The sequence below is a fragment of the Microcaecilia unicolor genome, chromosome 13 (assembly GCF_901765095.1).
Source record: "Microcaecilia unicolor chromosome 13, aMicUni1.1, whole genome shotgun sequence".
NCBI classification, from domain to species: domain Eukaryota; kingdom Metazoa; phylum Chordata; class Amphibia; order Gymnophiona; family Siphonopidae; genus Microcaecilia; species Microcaecilia unicolor.
The window spans coordinates 75,184,506-75,209,827 of NC_044043.1; the positions used below are offsets into that span (position 1 = coordinate 75,184,506).

The window sequence follows — 25,322 nt, forward strand, 5'->3', positions numbered from 1 at the left end:
AAATAATGAGTGGAGCTGAACGGGTAGATGTGAAGCGTCTGTTCACGCTTTCCAAAAATACTAAGACTAGGGGGCATGCGATGAAGCTACAATGTAGTAAATTTAAAATGAATCAGAGAAAATCTTTCTTCACTCAACGTGTAATTAAACTCTGGAATTCGTTGCCAGAGAATGTGGTAAAGGCGGTTAGCTTAGCGGAGTTTAAAAAAGGTTTGGAAGACTTCCTAAAGGACAAGTCCATAGACTGTTATTAAATGGACTTGGGGAAAATCCACTGCTTCTGGGGTAAGCAGTATAAAATGTTTTGTACTTTTTTGGGGTCTTGCCAGGTATTTGTGACCTGGATTGGCCACTGTTGGAAACAGGATGCTGGGCTTGATGGACCTTTGGTCTTTCCCAGTATGGCAATACTTATGTACTTACGTTGCCTGGTGACCAAGAGGAGACCTCGGCAGCTGTAAGATCTCTAGCACAATTATTTACCCTCCATTACCCCAAGTACAAAAACTTAGGGCCCTGTTTACTAAGGTGCGCTAGCATTTTTAGTGCGCACTAGAAATTAGCGCACTCTAGCATGTGCTAAAAATGTTAGCGCGCCTACATCGTGGCTTAATAAACAGGGCCCTTAGATTGTAACCTCAATAGATACAGAGAAAGTACCTGAATATAGAATATGTAAACTGTTTTGTACCACAGAAAGGCGGTATATCAAATCCATGATCCTTTGGAATATTCTTCATCTCTGCTTGATAGTTAATTCCAAAGGTGCCTTTTTTTTCCCCATACTGAATAATTTACTACAGGTCAGGATCTTATAGAGCAGAGAGAACTTTGCATGCAAATCTAAGGACTTGAAGCAGGGATTTTGCTCTTGAAACGGAGGGGCATCTGAGTTGGACAAATGTGTCCTCAGAATAAATGAGTGTTTTTATCTTTGAGCTCAATGACTACTTTCAGTGCTCCACACCAGTCCATCATGGTCTCTAGATGAACACATCTGTGTATTCTGGCTGGTCAGAGGTGCTTAGCAGCAACAAAGCTCGTTTGCCAATTTCTTCCTGGTTAACTGGCAGCCTGCTTTGGCTTCAAATCCAGCACACCATGTGCTTTTTCCCCAGCTGATCTAACTAGTGATCTGATAAAATGCCGCACCACATCTGTCTGAAAATATTCACTTTTTTTTAATAAGTTTTTTTACAATCAAGTTGAAAACTTGTATAGAAAAGTAATCTTAATGGCGTAACAAAAAGATGAGAAAACAAAGAAAATAGAAACTAAGAAATCCTTTCCGCCATATTACTCAAGTCCACTAATACATGATTCAAGATGTTACACAATGGAAAACATATTTTTACTTACAAATTTTTAAGGAATTTGCTTTGCATGCACTCTCTTATGGTTCTTAATTTTAACTTATCAAGAGAAACGATATTAAACCTTCACAATATTTTTAGATGTTAAAAAAGCTGTTAATTGTGCTTTATTTACTCTTTTTTGTTACATTTGTACCCTGCACTTTCCCACTCATGGCAGGCTCAATGCGGCTTACATGGGGCAATGGAGGGTTAAGTGACTTGCCCAGAGTCACAAGGAGCTGCCTCTGCCTGCAGTGGGAATCGAACTCAGTTTCTCAGTTCCCCAGGACCAAAGTCCACCACCCTAACCACTAGGCCACTCCTCCACTGTTGCTACTATTTGATATTCTACATGGAATGTTGCTATTCCACTAGCAACATTCCATGTAGAAGTCGGCCCTTGCAGATCACCAATGTGGCCGCGCAGGCTTCTACATGGAATGTTGCTAGTGGAATAGCAACATTCCATGTAGAATCTCCAATAGTAGCAACATTCCATGTAGAATCTCCAATAGTATCTATTTTATTTTTGTTACATTTGTTCCCTGCGCTTTCCCACTCAAGGCAGGCTCAATGCGGCTTACATGGGGCAATGGAGGGGTTAAGTGACTTGCCCAGAGTCACAAGGAGCTGCCTGTGCCTGAAGTGGGAATTGAACTCAGTTTCTCGGTTCCCCAGGACCAAAGTCCACCACCCTAACCACTAGGCCAGTCCTCCACTCCTACCATTGGGTAGGTTCAAAGAAGACATGTTTGATCGACTGATATTTAACGACACATTTACATGGAAATTTTTTTTTAAAAAGTAGCCCCTAATAGAAGGACTCCTGGTTTCATAAGAAGAAATTATTGTCGTCTCCTTTGAGTCTCTTTGGAAACATCTGGAAATGTTTGTATTCTCTGTCCCCAAAATTTTTTCCTTTATTTTTTAAAGAATGTCATTAACCAGTTTTTATCTGGCGCTAGAGCTACAGTGGCAATCAGTGTAGATGGAATTACCGGATCATTATCCGACAATCTTAATAAAGCTGAAACATTCAGTTCTTGATTGTCCTGGTTTTCCTGCAATCTTGTAGGCAAATAATAAATCTGAGAAAACGGCGGAATGACCTCTTCAGCCACTCCCAAGTATTTCTTTCAAATATTTCTTTAACATATCTCTCAGAGTAATGGTCAGTTGTTTTGGAAAGTTTACGAAACGGAGATTATTACTCCTTATTGAATTTTCAAGAAATTCCATTTTCCTCCTTTGAGATACTAAATCTTTAATCATATTTTCTTGATGAGATTGTAATTTTTGAACCTCTTTATTTTTTGCTCTAAAGTCTCTAAGTTCAATCACTTTTGTTTTCTTCTCTAAGCCAGTTAATTCTTGTGTTAATTTTTTTATTTTGGGGTCAAATTTCTTTCCCTAAATCCACTATCCAGCTTATAATTGAAAAAGAAAAACGCCTATATTGCGACCGAAATCGGGAGATAGACGTTTATCTCACAAAAACGAATAAAGCGGTATAATCGAAAGCTGAATTGGACGTTTTCAACTGCACTCCGTCGCGGATGCGGACAAAGTTGATGGGGGCGTGTCAAAGGCGTGGTGAAGGTGGAACTGGGGCGTGGTTATCGGCCGATCAGAGATAGGCGCCTTTCGCCGATAATGGAAAAAAAATATGCGTTTTTAGCGAGAATTTAGGGCACTTTTCCTGGACCCTGTTTTTCCAAGAATAGGGCCCCAAAAAGTGCCCTAAATGACCAGATGACCACCAGAGGGAATCGGAGATGACCTCCCCTGACTCCCCCAGTGGTCACTAACCCCCTCCCACCACAAAAAATGATGTTTCACTACTTTTTATTTTCACCCTTAAATGTCATACCCACCTCCCTGGCAGCAGTATGCAGGTCCCTGGAGCAGTTGTTAGGGGGTGCAGTGGACTTCAGGCAGGTGGACCCAGGCCCATCCTCCCCTACCTGTTACAATTTTGCTGCTTAATGCTTAGTCGTCCAACCCCCCCAAACCCACTGTACCCACATGTAGGTGCCCCCCCTTCACCCCTTAGGGCTATAGTAATGGTGTAGACTTGTGGGCAGTGGGTTTTGAGGGGGATTTGGGGGGCTCAACACACAAGGGAAGGGTGCTATGCACCTGGGAGCTCTTTTACCTTTTCTTTTGTTTTTGTAAAAGTGCCCCCTAGGGTGCCCGGTTGGTGTCCTGGCATGTGAGGGGGACCAGTGCACTACGACTCCTGGCCCCTCCCACGAACAAATGCCTTGGATTTATTCATTTTTGAGCTGGGCGCATTCATTTTCCATTATCACTGAAAAACAAAAACGCCCAGCTCACAAATTGTCGAATAAAACATGGACGTCTATTTTTTCCGAAACTACGGTTCGGTCCGCCCCTTCACGGACCCGTTCTCGGAGATAAACGCCCATGGAGATAGACATTTTCGTTCGATTATGCCCCTCCACGACAGTCCATAAACTGTCCAGAGTAACTTCTTTAGGTTTATCAATTGTGGTGGGCGGCGGGGCTGGTGGTTGGGAGGCGGGGATAGTGCTGGGCAGACTTATACGGTCTGTGCCCTGAAGAGGACAGGTACAAATCAAGGTAGGGTATACACAAAAAGTAGCACATATGAGTTTATCTTGTTGGGCAGACTGGATGGACCGTGCAGGTCTTTTTCTGCCGTCATCTACTAAGTTACTATGTTAGTAGGAAATTGTGTAGATATTACCTCTGTCTCTCCGTCCGATGTTATCTGCTCCAAATTCCCAGCTTCATTCTCCCTCGATTCCTCAGAGATTGCCAAAGGCTCCATCTGGGCTCTTCGTTCTCCAACTGCCCAAACCAATTCAGTTGTTTGTAACACCTCCCGTCTTTCTTCACCCGAACCAAACGTGGGAAATGGTTTCTTAGATGCCAACAGTGGTGTACTACTACTTGAGGGTTGTGGGGGAGGAACTCTTGCATCGGACTGAGTGAAAGCTCTAATCCTGGGGACACTCCGGGGTCTCCATCCACTCCGGGGCGAACCAATGGAATGCTCTCTGACGCCGTCAGAACCGGTGCTCTCTGATGATATGCCTGAATTCCTCCCGATGTAGGAGTATGCTGCTGAGGAGCGGTGGAGTCTGAACGGCCCAAGAAGAAAATCAGAGAGCTAACAGGTAAGTCATGCTTCCGCAGCGGCCATCTTGAATCGACTTATATTCACTGTATTTATGTACCAATTCTAGTTTTGCTTCCAAGGAATGAATGTTTCTTGAGGCATGAAACGTTTTATAAAGCAAGTTTTGAGAGAACATTATCTCTCTGTGTATATGCTTCTCTTTATTGTTCAATCTTTCTTGCCAACCCTAATATAACAGGTTTATATTTTCAGTTTGAATGATTTAGAGGTTGCTTTTCAGTATAAAAAACTGATCTGATGGATTTTGAATATAATGAAATTTCTTTCTTTGTCTCCTTCTCAAAAAAAAACAAAACAAATAGTCACCAACCAACCGGACTTGAGAAAACCACTTCTCCCAAATTTTGGTCTGTGTCTTTATTGTACTGTGGTTGCATATGAAAGAATGCATATTTTTAATAAAAGGATTTGCTCTCTGTCGCAGGAGGCAGACACAGATGATAACCAAGGTACGCTGGGGTTTGATGAGTTCTGCACCTTCTACAAAATGATGTCCACACGCCGAGATCTCTACCTTCTCATGCTCACCTATAGCAACCACAAGGATCACTTAGATCCCGAAGACCTGAAACGCTTCCTGGAGACTGAACAAAAGGTACGTGCTGCGTCGGACTCACAGAAACAGAACGAAGCCTTGCAGATCAAGGCTTCGTTCTGTTTCAGTGAGTCTGTGAGTTGGCAGTGGGAGGGGGGTCGAGAGGGTGTTCGGCAGGGGGGGCAAAGTTGGTGGTGGCAGCGGTGGGGGGGGGGGGGGGGGGTAAAATGTGCTCCCTCACCTTGGCTCTGGACCCCCTTCCCACCGAAGTCTGGCTTCGCCCCTGTTGTAAGGCAATTCTGGTTTTGCTATTTCAAGAGTAAACGTTCTTCCCTGAGTGGTATTGGTAATGCCAAGACTAGGGCATAGTTATCAATATGGGCTACCATTAAGACATGCTATTTTACCACTAACTTATGCTGTTGTAGCACAGGTCCTATTTTATGCAGTGAGACCTAATTACTAGTAACTGAGGTTAATAGTAAAATAACAACAGTAGCCCAAGTTGATAACTTCTCCCCTTAATTAGAGAAAAAAATGTATCTAGAATCAAAATCAAAGTGAGCCAAGTATAGGGCAGTCAAGCCATTGTGACATCACTGATGAGGTTGGCTCTTAGGCGTTGGTAGAATGAGCATTATGACATCACAATATCAGCTCTGGTTACCAGAGATTGAAACTCTTCACATTAAAGGGGGAAGTTATCAACGTGGGCTATCATTAAGAAGTGTTATTTTACCACAGGTCCCATTTTACTTAGTGAGACCTAGTTACTAATAACTGGAGTTAAAAGTAAAATAATATGTCTTAATGGAAGCCCATATTGATATCTTCCCCCCCTTATTGTCGAGTTTGCTGTCCAGGCTCTATCCAGTTTTTCTAGTCCCACCTCCCCCCCCCCCCCCAGTCCTTATCTTCCTCTTGAAATATACAGAATGCTGTGTACCTCAATCTGTTTCTGTGCATATAGAGGATAATTCTCTATAGGTTGCCTAAAGTTAGGCACTAGGATGATGCATACTAAGTTGTAATGGCAACTGCGCACACAGTGCCATTATGGAATGCTAGTATAAGTCTGCATTTACGTACCCAACTTTAGGTGCAAACACCCATGCCTAATTGTAGGCAGTTAGGTGTGAAAATGCTAGTATTCTGTATCCTGCGTGCATTACTACTAGGCCTGCCCTGCCCATGCCCCTCCCATGTCCACAATTCCTTTGCAATTGCACAACTTACAGAATAATGACTAAATAGTACACGTGCATAAGCTGCTAATTAGTGCCAATTAGCATCAATTAAGACCTATTATAATTGATAATTGTTCATTAATGTCAATTAACATCTAATTATTGCATGTGCAATTGGCAGTATTCTGTAAAGTGTGTGCAAATTTGGGTGCACAAATGTATAGAATTAGGGGGATACTGTACTGTATTATACAGTGGATGATCTGTGTACCTACTCTCTTCATTCCGCACACCCCTTTCTATGTCCAAGTTGAGCTGAAATTACCTGTCATAGGATTGCAGATCTCATAGTTTGTTTATTACCAATTGCAAGTGTGACACTCCGCTAGATGAATATTGGTCTCTAATTAGCATATTACTATCAAATTGGATATTGCCAGGACTCTGGACTAGAATACTAATCATGTCGATTGTTCTTTACAAGATCTGTGGGATCTAACAGACTTTCCAGGCTCCAATTTGGCTTCTTAAGCAGAGTAATTAAATATTGAATCTCATCTAGATACACAAGTTCATATTTATTTATGCACTGTCATTTAAATAGCAGTAGAGAGGTCTCTGCACACTCACAAGCAGCCCGTGGTGTACATTCTTAATGATTCTTGTTATGAAAGGTAATTTGGAAAAACTGAATACTTTAGTAGATAGATTTACTGTCTACTATATACTGCAGTGCCTAAGGTGCTGTACCCCTCTTTTTGATGGCTGTTAAGGATTCTGAAGACACTTCAACACAGTTATTTTCCCTGTCAGACACATTTATATTAGAGTTATGCAACCATCTCCAAAATTGCATTTTCACAGGAGCACTGTACCCTTTTGCAAAAATGTAACTATTTCCTGGCAGGTATATTGGCCAAACGTCCTCCAGGAAATAGACAAGATTTGCATCCCATCCACTACTAGATCTCTTGAGAATAATTGGACTTGGCTCCCTGAGGGGAAGAGTGTTCCACTGAATACTGTTCAGCAGTTGATGATATACAGTATGACTCATCTGGGGAAAAGGGACCTTCCATCCCCTCAGTCATGTATTATTGCTGGCTTATCCTTTATCCCACAGACAGAAGGTGGCAGGCACTGTGTTCATTAGACATGTTTTAGGAAGGGCCACAATACTGAGTCTACACTGTTGGCATTACTGGGTGAAGTATACTTGTTTATGGACAAGGGTATGGAGTGTCGTTGATCTTTTTAGATCTAAAATCTACTTTTGATTTGGTAAACTAGAGATGTCCACCTGACCTCAGGATGCAGCCCATGTGACAATTTTAGCAAAACTATTTTTTACCCAAGTAGCTAGGGCACATGATTTTGTAGCATTGCAGAGCTGTTTTTGGTGGATATAAAGGAGGAGGTTTTGTTGAGTATTAATCATGCAGCCCGCTCACACAGGAATTTCTGATCATGTTGGCCCACTGTTGAAAAGCTTGGGTGCCCCTGTGCTAGGCCATAGTGTTTTACTGGACTGGTTGACACCATTAGGTATCAGAATGAGTGTTACATATTTGGCATACTTCCTTTTTTAGGTGAATATTTATAGTTTGTGGTTATGTTTATCTTGATCTGTTCCTTACTCAGTGATCTCAGGAGACCAACAAAGATCATCCTTTCACTGTTTTTGTTTGCTTGCATTATGCCAGCAGCTCATGACCTTCAGATGAAGTTATTCTTCAATACCAATGACATCCAGTTTTATCTCCTGTTGGTACCAGACATTGAGCAGGTACTCAGCAAGATAACCACTTTTTTATGAATGTGGAATCCTGGCTAAGGACAAATAGTTTGAATACGAGTAAAATGGAAGTCTTATAGTGAACAAAACTTTTAAAAAGTTGATATGTTTACTTTAACAGAGCAGAGGCATTTCTAAACTCATAGTGAGATTAGGTCATGGGGGATTATTTTCAATAATTCTTTATCTATGGAGCTCCGTATTTGAAAGATTTGTGGTCATTGTTTTGCATCATTACACCTTATTAAACGGGTATCTTTCTCACGATGGTTCATCTGTCCTTGACTGTGCAGGATTTGATCTTTAAGCATATAATCCAGGGATTCTCAACCCAGTCCTCAGGATACACCAAGCCAGTTTGGTTTTGAAGATACCCACAATGCATGAGATAGATTTACATTCAGTTGAGGTAGTGCATGCAAGTTTATCTCATACATTATTCATGGTAGATATCCTGAGAACCTGTCTGGCTGGGCGTGCCCTGAAGACTGGGTTGAAAACCCTTAGTCTAGACTATTAGTCTTTGTATGAGAATTCTCAATAAGTATCTGCTTGTCATGCAGATGATTCAGAATTCATCAGGCAGGATAATATTGGGTACCAAGTAGGGGGGGGGGGGTCATGTTTCACAGGTTGTATGTTGACTTCATTGGTTGCTGATACATTATCGAGCTGTGTTCAAACTTCAAGCTAGCTTATGTGGTGATTAAATGTACCCGGGATGGTGTCCCTGTTGTTTAAGTATACTGATGAAATGGTATGGACCCTCTTGCCCTTTTTGGGCCTTAGAAATTGTGCAGGTAGTACAACAAATATGTTCTAACTGAGTGTGGGGCATAGACATAGGAGTCAACTTTTCAAAATTATTGGGGGTGCTAAACCCAATGAAAATAACCACTCCCTGGACACATACAAGGAATTTTCTCAATATTGGGGGTGCTCAAGCACCCACAGCACCCACAGAGTCGGCTCCAATGGGCATAGGTACAAGTATATGGAATGCTCTCCCTATTGATGCCTGAGTATATTTTTGTTTATGAGAATTTGATATAGCTCCCTATCTGAAAAAGCAGGTCAGGGCAGTTAGCAATAAATAAAATAATAATAAAATACTAAATAACAGACCAGAAAAGAACTCCAAAATTTGACAGGAAAGCTTTAAGCGTACCAGCTCAAACATACACATCTAAGACAATAATATGCATAAAACAGGGGACGGGGGAAAAAAGGAGAATTCCCTCTAGTGCTGAAGTCGAAACATTTAAGTAAACACGCAAGTTTTATGTAATGACTTCTTAGGGCTCAGTTCTTGGATAAGGAGGCAGGTCGTTCCAAAGTTTAGGACCAAGAAATTAGACTGCGCAATGCCTGGTTGATTCAAAATCTGCCGTCATAGGGGAGGGGAGGACCACGCAGTGAGAGTAGAGTGACCTAAATTGCCTAGGAGTATAAGGAACTGTGAGTGAGAATAAAAATGCGGGAAGACCTGCGTGATACGCCCTATGTACCAAACAAAGAATTTTAAAGAACATTTTAAAGGGAAAAGGCAACCAATAAAGGTGATAGAACAAAGGGGAAATGTGGTCGAAGCATTTTCCTGAACAGGGGAAGCAAACTGCAGAGTTCTGCAAGGTCTGAAGCCTGTTCATCTGAACTCTAGCGATAACTGCAAAAGTAGAGTTACAGTAATCGAGTTTTGATACAATGAAAGCGGGTAAACGAGTATATAAAGAAGCAAAATCAAGATAAGCCTGAATAGAACAAAGTTTAGAAAGTGAACAAAGCTTATGTGGTATTTGCAAGCTAGCAAAGTTGTGGTTATTCTCAACTGAGTTGTAAAATAAAATAGACTGAGGCTCTCTAGAGAGGGATCATTGCTGGAAATTGAATTCCACTCATGTATATTATACTGTATTATTTAGAGAGTTTACAGTGTACTCTGTTGTAAATACTTCTGTAACTCAACGGACAAGAGGCTAAATAAATAAAATGAATGAATGAATAAATGAATGAATGTTTCATTTGTGTGGGCTTCCTTTATGTGACCAAGGTTTCAACTTCCAAAGAGGTTCCATGGTAACATGAATTTTGCTTTGTTTGTCCCACGATGTACTCGTAATGCTTTTTCCTATTTTTTTTCTCGCTCTGAGGGTAATCTTCAAAGCCATTTCTATGCATTGAACAGTGCTCTACCTATAGAAATGACCTTTTTTTTGAATAATGCCTACCCTATATATGAGTAAAATTAGGTATAAGCCTCCTCTCTCCCTGGTATACACTGGCATGGACCACTTGATACCAAGGCTGGGTTCACCTAGGTACTTGCAAACCTGATGTGGCTCTTCCAAAGGGGGTCAGATTTGTTCTTCAGGACCCAAATTGTGTGACTGAACAGTTTACAGAGATACTGCACGCGGGGCATTGGACTTCCAAAATAAGTCTCTATTGGAAAAATGCCTTCAAAGCAAGACAGTACAGTTGCAGTTCATATTGGTGTTTAGTCTCATCTTTCACAGAATGCAGTTGCAAAGCAGCACAGGGATTTTTGATCCTTGCATTCTTTTCCGGTGCACCCTCATTCCCCTGCTGGACTTCAGGCTTCACAAGGATTCTGGTTGTACTTGTTTCTCTACATGCATAAATCGTTCTCGTTACTTCATTTTCTTCTAGACTCTTGGAACGAAAAGGGCAGATCATTTTCTTTTCTCCTTTCCACATGACTGAGTATCTTTGGGATAGACACCAGACACAAATATCCCACCACTCTGGCATAGACCTTCGCTTACACCTAGACTCAAGAAAAATGTCAGGAAGTATTTTTTCACGGAGAGAGTAGTGGATGCTTGGAATGCCCTCCCGCGGGAGGTGGTGGAAATGAAAATGGTAACGGAATTCAAACGTGCGTGGGATAAGCATAAAGGAATCCTGTGCCGAAGGAATGGATCCTCAGGAGCTTAGTCAGGATCGGGAGGCGGGGCTGGTGGTTGGGAGGCAGGGATAGTGCTGGACAGACTTGTACGGTCTGTGCCAGAGCCGGTGGTGGGCAGCGGGACTGGTGGTTGGGAGGCGGGGATAGTGCTGGACAGACTTGTACGGTCTGTACCAGAGCCGGTGGTTGGGAGGAGGGGCAGGTGGTTGGGAGGTGGGGATAGTGCTGGGCAGACTTATACGGTCTGTGCCCTGAAGAGCACAGGTACAAATCAAAGTAGGGTATACACAAAAAGCAGCAAATATGAGTTATCTTGTTGGGCAGACTGGATGGACCGTGCAGGTCTTTTTCTGCCGTCATCTACTATGTTACTATGTAACTTAGATCATGGCCTGCTTTCTCCACGAAGACAGATTCTAAGTTGAAGATTTTCTCTCTCCGACTTGGAATGCTCTGTACTTCACTGCTGGAATCCTCAGGAACAGCTACTTACAGTGACATGCCAGAAGCATCACCTCAAGGACTTTGTGTGGTCCTCTGCACCCCACATAGGAACTCTCGGAAGGTTTACTTCCTCTCTCTCCTCCTCAGTCTGATGAAACTAGAAACAGGGCAATGTATTACTGCCAGTTTCTAGCCCTTTATACCAGAATAATCTTGAGCTTCAACAGCCCAGACTGTGGCATCATGGCCACTCCTAGAAAGGAGCACCATAGCAAATGGTTCAGTCCACTCACTGCAGTGACAGCCACATTATATCCTCTGCTGGAGGGAGCATAGACCTTAACAAAAGGGCCTGTAGCTCCACTTACATATATGCATAAAGCAACAATGCATGTAATATTACCCCTAGTAAGCAAAAGTGTTCGGAGGACGGCCTTGGAGTAGGGTTTGAAAATGTGAATGTGGTTTCAAAAGTATGTACGTTAATTCATTCAGAAGGTAACCACAGGAAAATGGATGTGCAGATGTGTACCAGTACCTTTTCCTGAGGTAATTTTCAAAGTGAATGTATGCATGTACTTTTACTTCAAAATTAGTGCAACGTCCATGGGTGAAAAATGAGTGAGTAGTTTGAAGCTGATTTTTGAACAGGTCATCTAGATAGGAAGTCCACAAAGGCTCCTGTATTGGGGCTACTTTTTAAAGACACATGTTTTTTTTATGAAACCGAGTGGAGTGGAGAAGTAGCCTAATGGGTTAGCAAAGTGGGCTGAGAACGAGGGGAGTCATGTTCACATCCCATTGGAGCTCCTTGCCATCTTGGGCAAAGCACTTAACCCTTTATTGCCTCAGGTACAAACTTAGGGCCCCTTTTACTAAGCGTCAGTAAGCCCAACACGGGCTTACTGCTCGCTAAACAGTACCGCAACAGCCCGGCAGTACTTCCCACCCCTAGCACGCCGTAATATCGTTTTGCAGCGCTGGAGTGTACCTGGCGGTAATCGGGCAGTGCACGGCCATTTCCTGCAGGAAAGAGAAACTTCCCTTTTACCCACTGTGGTAGAAGAGGGCCTTGGTGTGCATGAGAAACATGCGCCGATACTAACGTAGGCCCCCTTTTGCCTCAGCTTGGTAATGGATGCCCTTAGCTTGTGAGACCTCTCGGGACAGAAAAAATACATAGAGGGGCATAATTGAACGAAAACGCCTATCTCCATGGGCGTTTATCTCCGAGAACGGGTCCGTGAAGGGGCGGACCGAACCGTATTTTGGGAAAAAATAGACGCCCATGTTTTATTCAACAATGTGTGAGCTGGGCGTTTTTGTTTTTCAGCGATAATGGAAAATGAAAGCGCCCAGCTCAAAAACGAATAAATCCAAGACATTTATTCGTGGGAGGGGCCAGGATTCGTAGTGCACTGGTCCCCCTCACATGCCAGGACATCAACCGAGCACCCTAGGGGGCACTTTTACAAAACCAAAAAAACAGGTAAAAGAGCTCCCAGGTGCATAGCACCCTTCCCTTGTGTGTTGAGCCCCCCAAATCCCCCTCAAAACCCACTGCCCACAAGTCTACACCATTGCTATAGCCCTAAGGGATGAAGGGGGGCACCTACATGTGGGTACAGTGGGTTTGGGGGGGTTGGACGACTAATAAGCATTAAGCAGCACAATTGTAACAGGTAGGGGGGATGGGCCTGGGTCCACCTGCCTGAAGTCCACTGCACCCCCTAACAACTCCTCCAGTGACCTGCATACTGCTGCCAGGGAGCTGGGTATGACATTTGAGGGTGAAAATAAAAAGTTGTGAAACATCATTTTTTGTGGTGGGAGGGGGTTAGTGACCACTGGGGGAGTCAGGGGAGGTCATCCCCGATTCCCTCCAGTGGTCATCTGGTCATTTAGGGCACTTTTTGGGGCCTTATTCGTGAAAAAACAGGGTCCAGGAAAAGTGTCCTAAATTCTAGCTAAAAACGCATACTTTTTCCCCATTATCGGTGAAATGCGCCCATCTTTGTTCAGCAGATAACCACGCCCCAGTTCCGCCTTCGCCACACCTCTGACACGCCCTCATCAACTTTGTCCGCATCCGCGACGGAGTGCAGTTGAAAACGTCCAAAAATCGGCTTTCGATTATACCGCTTTATTCGTTTTTGTGAGATAAACGTCCATCTCCCGATTTAGGTCTGAACTTGGCGTTTTTCTCGTTCGATTATAAGCAGGATACTGTACCTGATTGTACATTGCTTCAATAGCTTTCAGGTAGTTTATAAGACCTACAACAATCATAGGTAAATGCAGCTGTGTACGTTTATACCTGCTTGGGAGGTCTACTACTACTATTTAACATTTCTAAAGCGCTACCAGGGTTGCGCAGCGCTGTACAATTAACGAAGACGGACAGTCCCTGCTCAAAGGAGCTTACAATCTAATGGGCAAAAAAGTGCAGTCAATCAAATTGGGGAACGTCTAGATTTCCTGCATAGAGGTACAATGGTTAGGTGCTGAAAGCGACATTGAAGAGGTGGGCTTTGAGCAAGGATTTAAAGATGGGTAGGGAGGGGGCTTGGCATAGGGGCTCAGGGAGTTTATTCCAAGCATTGGGTGAAGCGAGGCAGAAAGGGCGGAGTCTGGAGTTGGCGGTGGTGAAGAAGGGTACTGAGAGGAGAGATTTGTCCTGTGAGCGGAGGTTACAGGTAGGAGCGTAAGGGGAGATGAGGGTAGAGAGGTAGTGAGGGGCTGCAGATTGAGTGCATTTGTAGGTTAGTAGGAGAAGCTTGAACTGTATGCGGTACCTGATCGGAAGCCAGTGAAGTGACTTGAGGAGAGGGTTGATATGAGCATATCGGTCTGGGCGGAAGATAAGACGCGCAGCAGAGTTCTGAACGGATTGAAGGGGGGATAGATGGTTAAGTGGGAGGCCAGTGAGGAGTAGGTTGCAGTAGTCAAGGCGAGAGGTAATGAGAGAGTGGATGAGAGTTCGGGTGGTGTGCTCAGAGAGGAAAGGGCGAATTTTGCTGATGTTATAGAGAAAGAAGCGACAGGTCTTGGCTGTCTGCTGGATATGGGCAGAGAAGGAGAGGGAGGAGTCGAAGATGACTCCGAGGTTGCGGGCAGATGAGACGGGGAGGATGAGGGTGTTATCGACTGAAATAGAAAGTGGAGGGAGAGGAGAAGTGGGAAAGACAATGAGCTCAGTCTTGGCCATGTTCAGTTTCAGGTGGCGGTTGGACATCCAGGCAGCAATGTCGGATAAGTAGGCCGATACTTTGGCCTGGGTTTCCGCAGTGATGTCTGGTGTGGAGAGATAAAGCTGGGTGTCGTCAACATAAAGATGATATTGGAAACCATGAGATGAGATCAGGGAGCCCAGGGAAGAGGTGTAGATTGAAAAAAGAAGGGGTCCAAGGACAGATCCCTGAGGAACTCCAACAGAGAGCGGGATGGGGGTGGAGGAAGATCCATGAGAATGTACTCTGAAGGTACGGTGGGAGAGATAAGAGGAGAACCAGGAGAGGACAGAGCCCTGGAACCCAAATGAGGATAGTGTAGCAAGATATGTATATATGCATATATTTTATAAAATGCAAATGCATTTCGTGACTCTGCCTGTGCTCTATCTAGACTCCTCCCCCTACCACCCATACCCTTGGGTCAAGCCAAAGTAGGAGCAAATATTCTATGCACCTACTTCATACACATGTAAACAGGTTGAATAAAATAAAATGTGTGTATGTATGTATTTATTTATATAGACAGATAGGTATTAAACACATACACACTCCAGGATATATAAGTTAGGCTATTTTTATAAAGCCGCATATATTTTCTTTTTTATCAAGGAAACTAAAATTGTCTGGCTCCAGGTACATGGAGGCTGGGGCAAACGATACTGGAAATTTCACTCTTAACCGTTAGCTATACAGTCAGCCAGCATGTTGCTGTACCTGAGGCCATCCAACCATGAAGAATGGAAGAAAATTGCTTTTTATTACTTCATCTCTTGTCAAGCTGCATGAATGTGTGAATTGTGCTGTGGGTCCAGCTTGCTCCTGTCTTACTAATTTACTCCTAAAGCCAGCTGGTTTTCCCATCTTTAACCCAAAATACAGCTGTGCTCTATTTTTAGACTGGCATGAAGCAGATAGGGCCCGCAAACCTCTTTTTGCTTTTATTAATGTAATAAATTTGATGAACTGATGGAACCCCTGAGGTTTTCTAAATTTGCTCCTACATGTGTAAACTGAATTTTTGATGGTGATAAAATCATTGAAATGGACCAGTTAATATCGCAAGCCTAGACTAGTAGATTGCTGAGGGTGATGCTGCCTCTATAGTAGTCTAGGATAACTTTAGGATAAAGTAACCAGATCCAGCTCATTTTCAAAAGAGATCCCCGGCCATCTTCCAACACAAATCGGGAGATGGCTGGCGATCTCCTGAAACCGGACAAATCGGTATAATCGAAAGCCGATTTTGGCCGGGTTCCAACTGCTTTCCGTCGCGGAGCCGGCAAAACTTCAAGGGGGCATGTTGGTAGGCTAGTGAAGGCAGGACGGGGGTGTGCTCACGAGATGGCCGGTTTCGCCTGATAATGGGAAAAAAAAGCCAGGCTTGACGAGCATTTCGCCGGCTTTACTTGGTCCCTTTTTTTCACAACCAAACTTCAAAAAGGAGCCCCAACTGACGAAATGAGCATCCGAGGGAATCGGTGATGACCTCCCCTTACTCCCCCAGTGGTCACTAACCCCCCTCCCACCCAAAAAAAAAAACCTTTTTTGCCAGCCTGAAATGTCATACCCAGCTCCCTGACAGCAGTATGCAAGCCCCTGGAGCAGTTTTTAGTGGGTGCTGTGCACTTCAGGCAGGTGGACCCAGGCCCCTACCCCCCTACCTATTACACTTGTAGTGGTAAATGGGAGCCCTCCAACCCCCTCCCCCAAACCCACTGTGCCCACATGTGTAGGTGCCCCCCTTCATCCCTAAGGGCTATAGTAATGGTGTACAGTTGTGGGTAGTGGGTTTTGGGGGGGATTTGGGGGGCTCAGCACACAAGGTAAGGGAGCTATGTACCTGGGAGCTATTTTTTTTTTAATTTTTAGAAGTGCGCCCTAGGGTGCCTGGTTGGTGTCCTGGCATGTGATGGGGGCCAGTGCACTACAAATGCTGGCTCCTCCCACGACCAAATGCCTTGGATTTCGCCGGGTTTGAGATCGCCGGCATTAGTTTCCATTATTGCCGAAAATCGATGCCGGCCATCTCAAACCCAGCCATCTCTGACATTTGGCCGGGCCCAACTGTATTAGCGAAGAAAAAGATGGTCAGCCATCTTTTTTGAAAATACGGTTTGCTCCACTCGTTTGTGGAGCCGGCCCAGACATGGGCGGCCATGGAGATGGCCAGCGCCGTTCAATTATTCCCCTCCAGATCTCCAGATTCATACTTTTTTTTTTAGGATTTGGATTTGATTACTTATCTTTCCAAATCAAGCAGTAGGCAAGTTTCATACAGGTTCCAAAAGGACTTAGTGTAAGCTTTTGATCCTAAAGCTATGGTGGTGAATTGGTCAAAGTCATAAGGAGTGTTGGTGGGAGAAGTGGGATTTAACCTTTCATATCCAGTGGTTCTCAGCCCACTGCTTAAAGTGCTAGGCTGCTCCTCCAGTCCAAATGGCCCATCTGGTCTAAGGAGTGCTGGCTATTGGATCAAATATGGTAGCCTGTATGCACATTTACCCAGGATAAATCGAGGACAATGAGGAAGACTGCAAAAACTGATGCGAATAAGGAGTGAGATCCTACAAGCAGTAACTATAAAACTAGTGAGTGTTACCCAGCGTCCAGGTGCCTAGATGCACATTCTCTTGCTGAATAGGATTCAGCCATGACCCGCCAGCTAACACTGACCCAGATGGGTTCTAAGAAGCTGGATAGTATGGTCTTCAATACTATTCAGCAAGATCATGGCCATCTGGTTGCCTGGATGTTGGGTAACAGCCTCACTAGTTCTAATTACTCTTGTAGGATCTTGCTCCTTATTCACATCAAGTTTTTGCACAGAATAGATGACATGAAGAAATGCATTTAATGAATGTTTATTTGATATGGATGTTGAAGTATTGGCCATATGATTCACCACAGCTGTCAAGAATTGGAAAAGGTACAGCGAAGGGCGACTAAAATGATAGCGGGGATGGGACGACTTCCCTACGAAGAAAGACTAAGGAGGCTAGGGCTTTTCAGCCTGGAGAATAGACGGCTGAGGGGAGACATGATAGAGGTATATAAAATAATGAGTGGAGTGGAACAGGTGGATGTGAAGCATACAATGAAACTACAGTGTAGTAAATTTAAAACAAATCGGAGAAAATCTTTCTTCACCCAACGCATAATTAAACTCTGGAATTCGTTGCCAGAGAACGTGGTGAAGGCGGTTAGCTTGGCAGAGTTTAAAAAGGGGTTAGACGGTTTCCTAAAGGACAAGTCCATAAACCACTACTAAATGGACTTGGGAAAAATCCACAATTCCAGGAATAACAAGTATAGAATGTTTGTACGTTTGGGAAGCTTGCCAGGTGCCCTTGGCCTGGATTGGCCGCTGTCGTGGACAGGATGCTGGGCTCGATGGACCCTTGGTCTTTTCCCAGTGTGGCATTACTTAACTGCATGTCTGTTCTTGAGATGGACAGAAAAGGCATGTTTCCTTCTTGCTTTTACTATTTAAATACTGTCCATTGTTTTTTGTTCTTGTGTGTAATCAAGTTATATGGGCTTCCTAGATTTAGAGGCCTGATGTAGGACTGGCATTGGTCCCATCAGGACGACTCCTTTCAAGATGAAATATTGAAAACTTATAATCTAGTTCTTCATCCTTAAAGAAACTGCAGGAAATATAACATACTCTTGTAACAGAGAGAATTTTTCCCTCGTATTGCACAAACTAGAAATAATCATTTCCAAAAGATTGTAGTTCTAGAAAGTGAAGAGCCTGGTCTAGGTACAGCCTAATAGTTAGAGCAGTGGGCTGAAAACCAGAGAAGACAGGGTTCAAATCTCACTGTGCCTCCTTTTGATCTTGGGCAAGTTAGGAACAAACTTGGATGTCAAGACCTCCAGGGACAGCAAAATACATACTGTATCTGAATGTAACTCTCCTGTGAACCAAATCCAAAATCTCGTCCCCTTCCCTTTCCCAGTGCATCTGTGGTTGCATGCTATAAAGAAGTTCAATCATTCAGATTACGTGTGGTTTTATGTCCTTTCAAATCTGAAAGGTCACGAAGAGAGCAAAATTTCATTTTGTTTTGTTTTATTTCATTTTATTGTGTACAAAAATGATTATAGGTATGAAACGTTGAAAGGAAAAACAATTTAAAAAGTATTTTTCAATACTTCCTAAGTCTCCCTTTTTTGTCATATTCTTGAGTTTTAATATCAGAATTAGAAAAAGGCTATATACCTTCTTTTCTACCACATCAATCTTTTTCTTTTTCTTTTTTTTTTTTTGTTTTACTTTTTTTTTTTTGTTTTACTTTTTCTTCTCAAAGTACTTTTAAAAAAGTGTGTGTTTGGATGTATGTATATATATATGCACAGAGAGAGAGAGAGAGAATATCCATAAACTTTAACCTTCATGAGTGGATAGAATATACAACAATTAGTTGATACTTCACCTTAGATAGACACATGTTCTCTCTCTTTTAATTGAAAAGCATCTCAAAAAAGATATAGTAGAATTAGAAAAGGTACAGAGAAGGGAAACAAAAATGATAAAGGGGATGGGATTACTTCCCCATGAGGAAAGGCTAAAGCGGCTAGGGGCATTTCAGCTTGGAGAAGACAGCTGAGGGGAGATATTATAGAGGTCTATAAGTGGAGTGGATAGATGTGAATTGCTTGTTTACTCTTCCAAAAATACTAGGACTAGGGGGCATGCAATGAAGCTACTAAGTAGTAAATTTAAAACAAACCAGAGAAAATATTTCTTCACTCAGTGTGTAATTAAATTCTGGAATTCATTGCCAGAGAATGTAGTAAAAGCAGTTACCTTAGCAGGGTTTAAAAAAGGTTTGGATAATTTCCTTAAAAGTCCATAAGCCATTATTAAGATGGACCTGGGAAAATCCACTGCTTATTTCTATGATAAGCAGCATAATATCTGGGATCTTGCCAGGTACTTGTGACCTGAATTAGTCACTGTTGGAAACAGAATACTGGGCTTGAGGACCTTTGGTTGTCCCAGTATGGCAACACTTAAGTTCTTATATAATATTCATGAAAAAAGTTCTCCCTTCCAAGATGATAAAATCTATTTTTGTCTCTAGATGCCATGAGGGATTTTGCACAGAACATTGATTCTATTGATCAATCTACTGTTATATGTTTGCGACATTCCTCTTTTGATAAAATATATTTGAAGAGAATGCCAACATCTGAACTTTTTAATGCATTTTACCAATGTAGCAATACAGTATTCCAGTAGAACAAGGCATATGCATAAACTATGTGTAGAAATTTTGAACCACCCACAAAATGCTACTATTACTACTACTATTTAGCATTTCTATAGCGCTACAAGGCATACGCAGCGCTGCACAAAATGCTCATTTCCCTGCCCATAACCACACCCCCTTTGAATTGCGTGCATTAGAATTTAGGCACAGTGGCTTATTACAGAATATGCTTAGCGAGTTGTGCACGTAAATTCTAATTATTACCAATTAGTAAGTTTTGCTATCAACACTGATTAGCTTGTTAAGAAAATTAAGTTACGCGCGCTATTATAGACTACGCCTGGATTTTGGCACGGATCTCTAAGTGCGCTGTACAGAATTCAGGGTTATATATAGAATCTAGCCCTATACCGCTAATACGCACCCTTATCGATTAGCACTTAGCTGTCTTGCTGCCACATTCATGCATAGGTGTACACTTACCCATTATAGAGACAATATTCTATATACCGTATTTTTCGGACTATAAGACGCACTTTTTTCCCCCAAAATTTGGGAGGAAAATGGGGGGTGCGTCTTATAGTCCGAAGGTAGCGATTCCGGATCGCCCTCCCCCCGAGTTCGGGATCGCCCTCCCCTACTCACGTCAGCGATGTTCCCTGGTGGTCTAGTGACGTCGGGGCAGGAAAGAGCCCCCTCTTTCCTGCCCAGTGCGCTGCTCTCCGTCCTCCTCCGTCCTCCTGTATGCTGCCTGACGGTCTCGGCGACATTCAAAATGGCCGCCGAGACTCTCGGCGGCCATTTTGAATATCGCCGAGACCGTCAGGCAGCATACAGGAGGACGGAGAGCAGCGCGCTGGGCAGGAAAGAGGGGGCTCTTTCCTGCCCCGACGTCAGTAGACCACCAGGGAACATCGCTGACGTGAGTAGGGGAGGGCGATCCCGAACTCGGACAAGACGCACCGGAGCACCTAGGTTTTAGAGGAGGGAAAAAGGAAAATTTTTTTTTCCTATTTCCCTCCTCTAAAACCTAGGTGCGTCTTATGGTCCGGTGCGTCTTATAGTCCGAAAAATACGGTACTTATAAACTGAAGTGGCATGTAAATATGGCTGCCCTGTTATGGAGCTGCCCTTATATTACATCAGTATGGGTGCTATGGTCTCTTATCGCTTAATTTATGCATATCCATCTTACAGAGACAATTTGGAATCACTTAAAAGATGTAAAATGCCATTCTATGTGCTTAATTTGCTTATGAAATTACCTCCAGAGGGGTATGATCCACCAGTTTGAAATTAACCAGATTGCATTATCTGGTTAATTTTAAGGTAAACCTTTTCTCCAGTTAAGTGTGGTCAACATTGATCTATCCAGCCAAAAATTAAGCAATTAGAGGCCTCAAACATTCAAGCATTCACGTTATCTGGTTAACGTCAAAGGTTAACAATTGTTTGAAAATCAACCCCTGTGTGGTCAGAATCTACAGATTTTCTTCTTCCAACCTCTCTCTTTATCCTTCCTTTTCTAAATCCTAGCCTGTTGTTCTCGCTCCATTTTTGTAACTTTGTTTTCTGTTAATCCAATAAATATGGGGTTTAGAAGAACATTCCTCAAGTTAGTGTATTCTGTTAGAAAAATGCAATTTTTCTTTCTTGATGAGTCGTTCTTCCAGTGAAACGCCAATGGCATATTTCAAATACCCTATTAGTGCTCAGTTACTGTGAGAAGCAGGGCAATTGTAACAGCAGGGAGTGATGGTGGTATGGATTACAGCAGCAGCCTGTTATCTGGTCAGTAATTTGTAGCCCATGCTCTCGTTAGTTGGCTGCCACATATTGGCATGTTACAGAGCTGGAAAAGCCTTTTTTTTTTTCATTCTGTATTTCTCAGATACAAGAAATTGACATGCCAACGCAGAAGGAAACAGAAAATAAATAAATAGAGTTTTCTAGTAAATAAATGTTTAAATATACATGTACTGTGCCCAACATGGACCACAGATTCAGTTGTATTGTTTCATCTTGCCTTGAGAGGCTTTGAATAGATACAATCTCATCAACTTGTCCTTTGCATTTAATTTGGATTCAGTCTTCCAGAACAGAGCTGTGGTGTGTCTTGTTCAAATCAATTGCAGTGACAACGGCTTGGAATCGGATGAAACTGAGCAGTTATCCCATTAACCTAAAAGTCAAACTTCAATCAAGAAGACCGAATAGAAGTAATTTCCAACCATTCAGACGTCAAAAATGTTGAATAAACCAATGGGGCCACCTCGTGTGTATGTGGAACCCAACTACCCCCACCGTCCTTTAGCTAGAATTAGAATTTTTATTTATAAAAAGGGCTGAAACTTGGGTGGCGACTAACAAGTGTGAGATTAAACAGATATTGCTGCATTTTTCCACCACTAGTAGGCAGTACACATAGCAGTCAGTAGCAACTCCTATCTTTCTATGCCACAGCTGCTAGAATTGTCCCTTCCAGAAAAATACATTGGGTCACTTTTTGAAGGACTTTTTCTTCCTTGCCAAATTTAGGCCCATTCCATTTCATTTTCAGAGTTATTTTGGCCCAAGACAGATAGTTAGGCATACTTTATTTATTTATTTGGATTTAGATCACACCTTTTCATTGAGAGGAGGAGTAGCATTGTGGTTAGAGCACCAGTCTTCACATCCAGATTTGCTCGGTTCAAATCCCACTTCTGCTCCTTGTGATCTTGGGCAAGTCATTTAACCCTCCATTAACTCGGGTACAAAATTAGATTGTGAGCCCTCCAGGGACAAGGAAATACCCAGTTTCCCTGAATGTAACTAACCTTGAGCTACTACTGAAAAAGGTGTGAACAAAATCTAAATAAATAAGATACAGTAGGAATTTGACTTCTTATACTGTATAGTCCAACCGATATTCAAAACGATGAAAGTGCTCTTTGTAGGAAACAAATGCTGCTGTTTTTGGACAAGCTATTGGTATTAGGGGAACGTTTGTCTTGTATCTCCTATAGTTTCTGCCCCTGATGCAGCCTAAGGGCGAAATGTTTTTGGGTTTTTTTTTGTTACATTTGTACCCCGCGCTTTCCCACTCATGGCAGGCTCAATGTGGCCATGTCGGACGCTTGATTTAATAAAACTGCATAGCGCTTCACTGGTTTTGGTCTGGTTTTCTACTTATTTATACTGGTGAACTTGTGAGAATTCTGGGGCAGAGTTGGCACTTATGTGGTTAACTGCTGATATTCAACCCTCAACCGCATAAGATAACTGCTTAAAACAGTTTAAAACTGCTTAAAAATGACACATATTCATTTACGTTATTCCGTATTAAAGACCAATCTAGAGCATTTAAAATAATAATAATAAAATAATGAGTGGAGGAGTGACGTAGTGGTTAGGGTGGTGGACCTTGGTCCTGGGGAACTGAGGAACTGAGTTTGATTCCCACTTCAGGCACAGGCAGCTCCTTGTGACTCTGGGCAAGTCACTTAACCCTCCATTGCCCCATGTAAGCCGCATTGAGCCTGCCATGAGTGGGAAAGCGCAGGGTACAAATGTAACAAAAATAAAATAGATACTATTGGAGATTCTACATGGAATGTTGCTACTATTGGAGATTCTACATGGAATGTTGCTATTCCATGTAGGACGTCAGACTCACAGAAACAGAAGCCTGCGCGGCCACATTGGTGATCTGCAAGGGCCAACTTCTACATGGAATGTTGCTATTCCATGTAGGATGTCAGACTCACAGAAACGGAAGCCTGCGCGGCCACATTGGTGATCTGCAAGGGCCAACTTCTACATGGAATGTTGCTAGTGAAATAGCAACATTCCATGTAGAATCTCAAACAGTAGCAACAGTGGAGGAGTGGCCTAGTGGTTAGGGTGGTGGACCTTGGTCCTGGGGAACTGAGGAACTGAGTTCGATTCCCGGTCCAGGCAGCTCCTTGTGACTCTGGGCAAGTCACTTAACCCTCAATTGCCTGCTGCATTGAGCCTGCCATGAGTGGGAAAAAGTGCGGGGTACAAATAAAAAAAAAAATGGCTAACAGAGATCATGGCAGTTTACAGTCAATATACAATTTTTAAAAGCACAGTAAAAGAACACTACTTAAAAATAGGACAGCCTAAAATACTCACCCAACAATTGCGCACCAAAGAAAAATAACTTATACAGGTTCCCCCCATCTTTTCAGAAAAAGGCATACCCTACCGACCCAACTTAAATGCCTGAACCCTGCAACACAACGAAACCAAAGCTCGTAATGGACATAAAAAACTCTTCCTCTCCATGATTCCCTAATATGTCTGCTACACATGAACCTTATTCTACCACAATATCACTTTGTATTTGTTCATGCCGGAATGGGCGAACGCCTTTACGGTACTATGTAAGCCACATTGAGCCTGCAAATAGGTGGGAAAACGTGAGATACAAATGTAACAAATAAATAAATAAACTGTCTTGTCCCAGTAAGATTATAAGATTAGAGAACAAAGAGCTATTTCCTTTTTATAACACATCAATGACACACATTCATTTACATTATTCCGTATTAAAGACCAATCTAGAGCATTTAAAATAATAATAAATTCTCTGCAAGTGCTGGTGTGCTTTGAGGAGCTCCTCTTGGCCTCTACCTTTTTCCTTAAACCAAAGGATACATTTTGGAGGAGAATCGAGGGTGCAATAAGCTCAGAGGATAGAGGCATAGCTAGGTGGGGTCCCAGGGGAGCTACTGCTCCACCAAAAGGACTTCTGATGGCACCAGCTCCTATATTTCGGCAGTCCATCATACCTACCTAGTGCATGTTCCTTCGCAGTCTGCTCTCCATTCCCCTTGGCGTCTCAACCAGCCTACGCCAGATTAGCCAACTTTTCAAAATTATTGGAGGTGCTAAGCCCAGTTGAAATAACCCTTCCCTGTGAGAGGGAAGCCTGTCTGAGACAAGAGGTATGGAAGGGGAACCTACAGTATCTCCAGGGCTTGATCACCATAACTCCAGAGCGGAGAGCTCCTCCCCCCGCAACCATGTTCCAGCAGTTCGCCGATGATGCCGTCAACACCAGCACGGCTAGAGACTGCCATGACTTTGGTGCCAAGAGAAGCTTTGGAACAACTGTCTGGCTGTTATCAGGAGAGCCTGAAGAAACTGCTGCTATCTGTTTATCCACCCCAGGCGAGGAGTTTGGCTCTACGAAGGCAGCAAAGAGTGATTCCTCTCAGCAGGTAATTTATCAGCCATTACCGGAGTTTCTTATAATTAAACCCACCGAGGTTACTCTTGATGCATTGCAGGTGCTGATTACAGAACTGGGTAGAACACTCTGTACTCAACTTCAGAAGCTGGAGCAAAAAATTACACAGATAGAAGATAAAATTGTACATGTGATTGCAAGTTGTCTTGAAAAATTAGAGAAAGACTTTATTGATATA

The 25,322-nt window shown here is 42.9% G+C and overlaps 1 protein-coding gene across 1 annotated transcript in view; it reads left to right on the top strand.

The window, feature by feature from the left end:
• PLCH2 (phospholipase C eta 2) overlaps positions 1 to 25,322 on the top strand; it is a 727,403-nt gene that overhangs the window by 558,374 nt on the left and 143,707 nt on the right. The window contains exon 6 of the mRNA XM_030185738.1: positions 4,967 to 5,137. Within this exon, the coding sequence (XP_030041598.1) occupies positions 4,967 to 5,137 (171 nt within the window). The remainder of the gene's footprint in view (positions 1 to 4,966; positions 5,138 to 25,322) is intronic.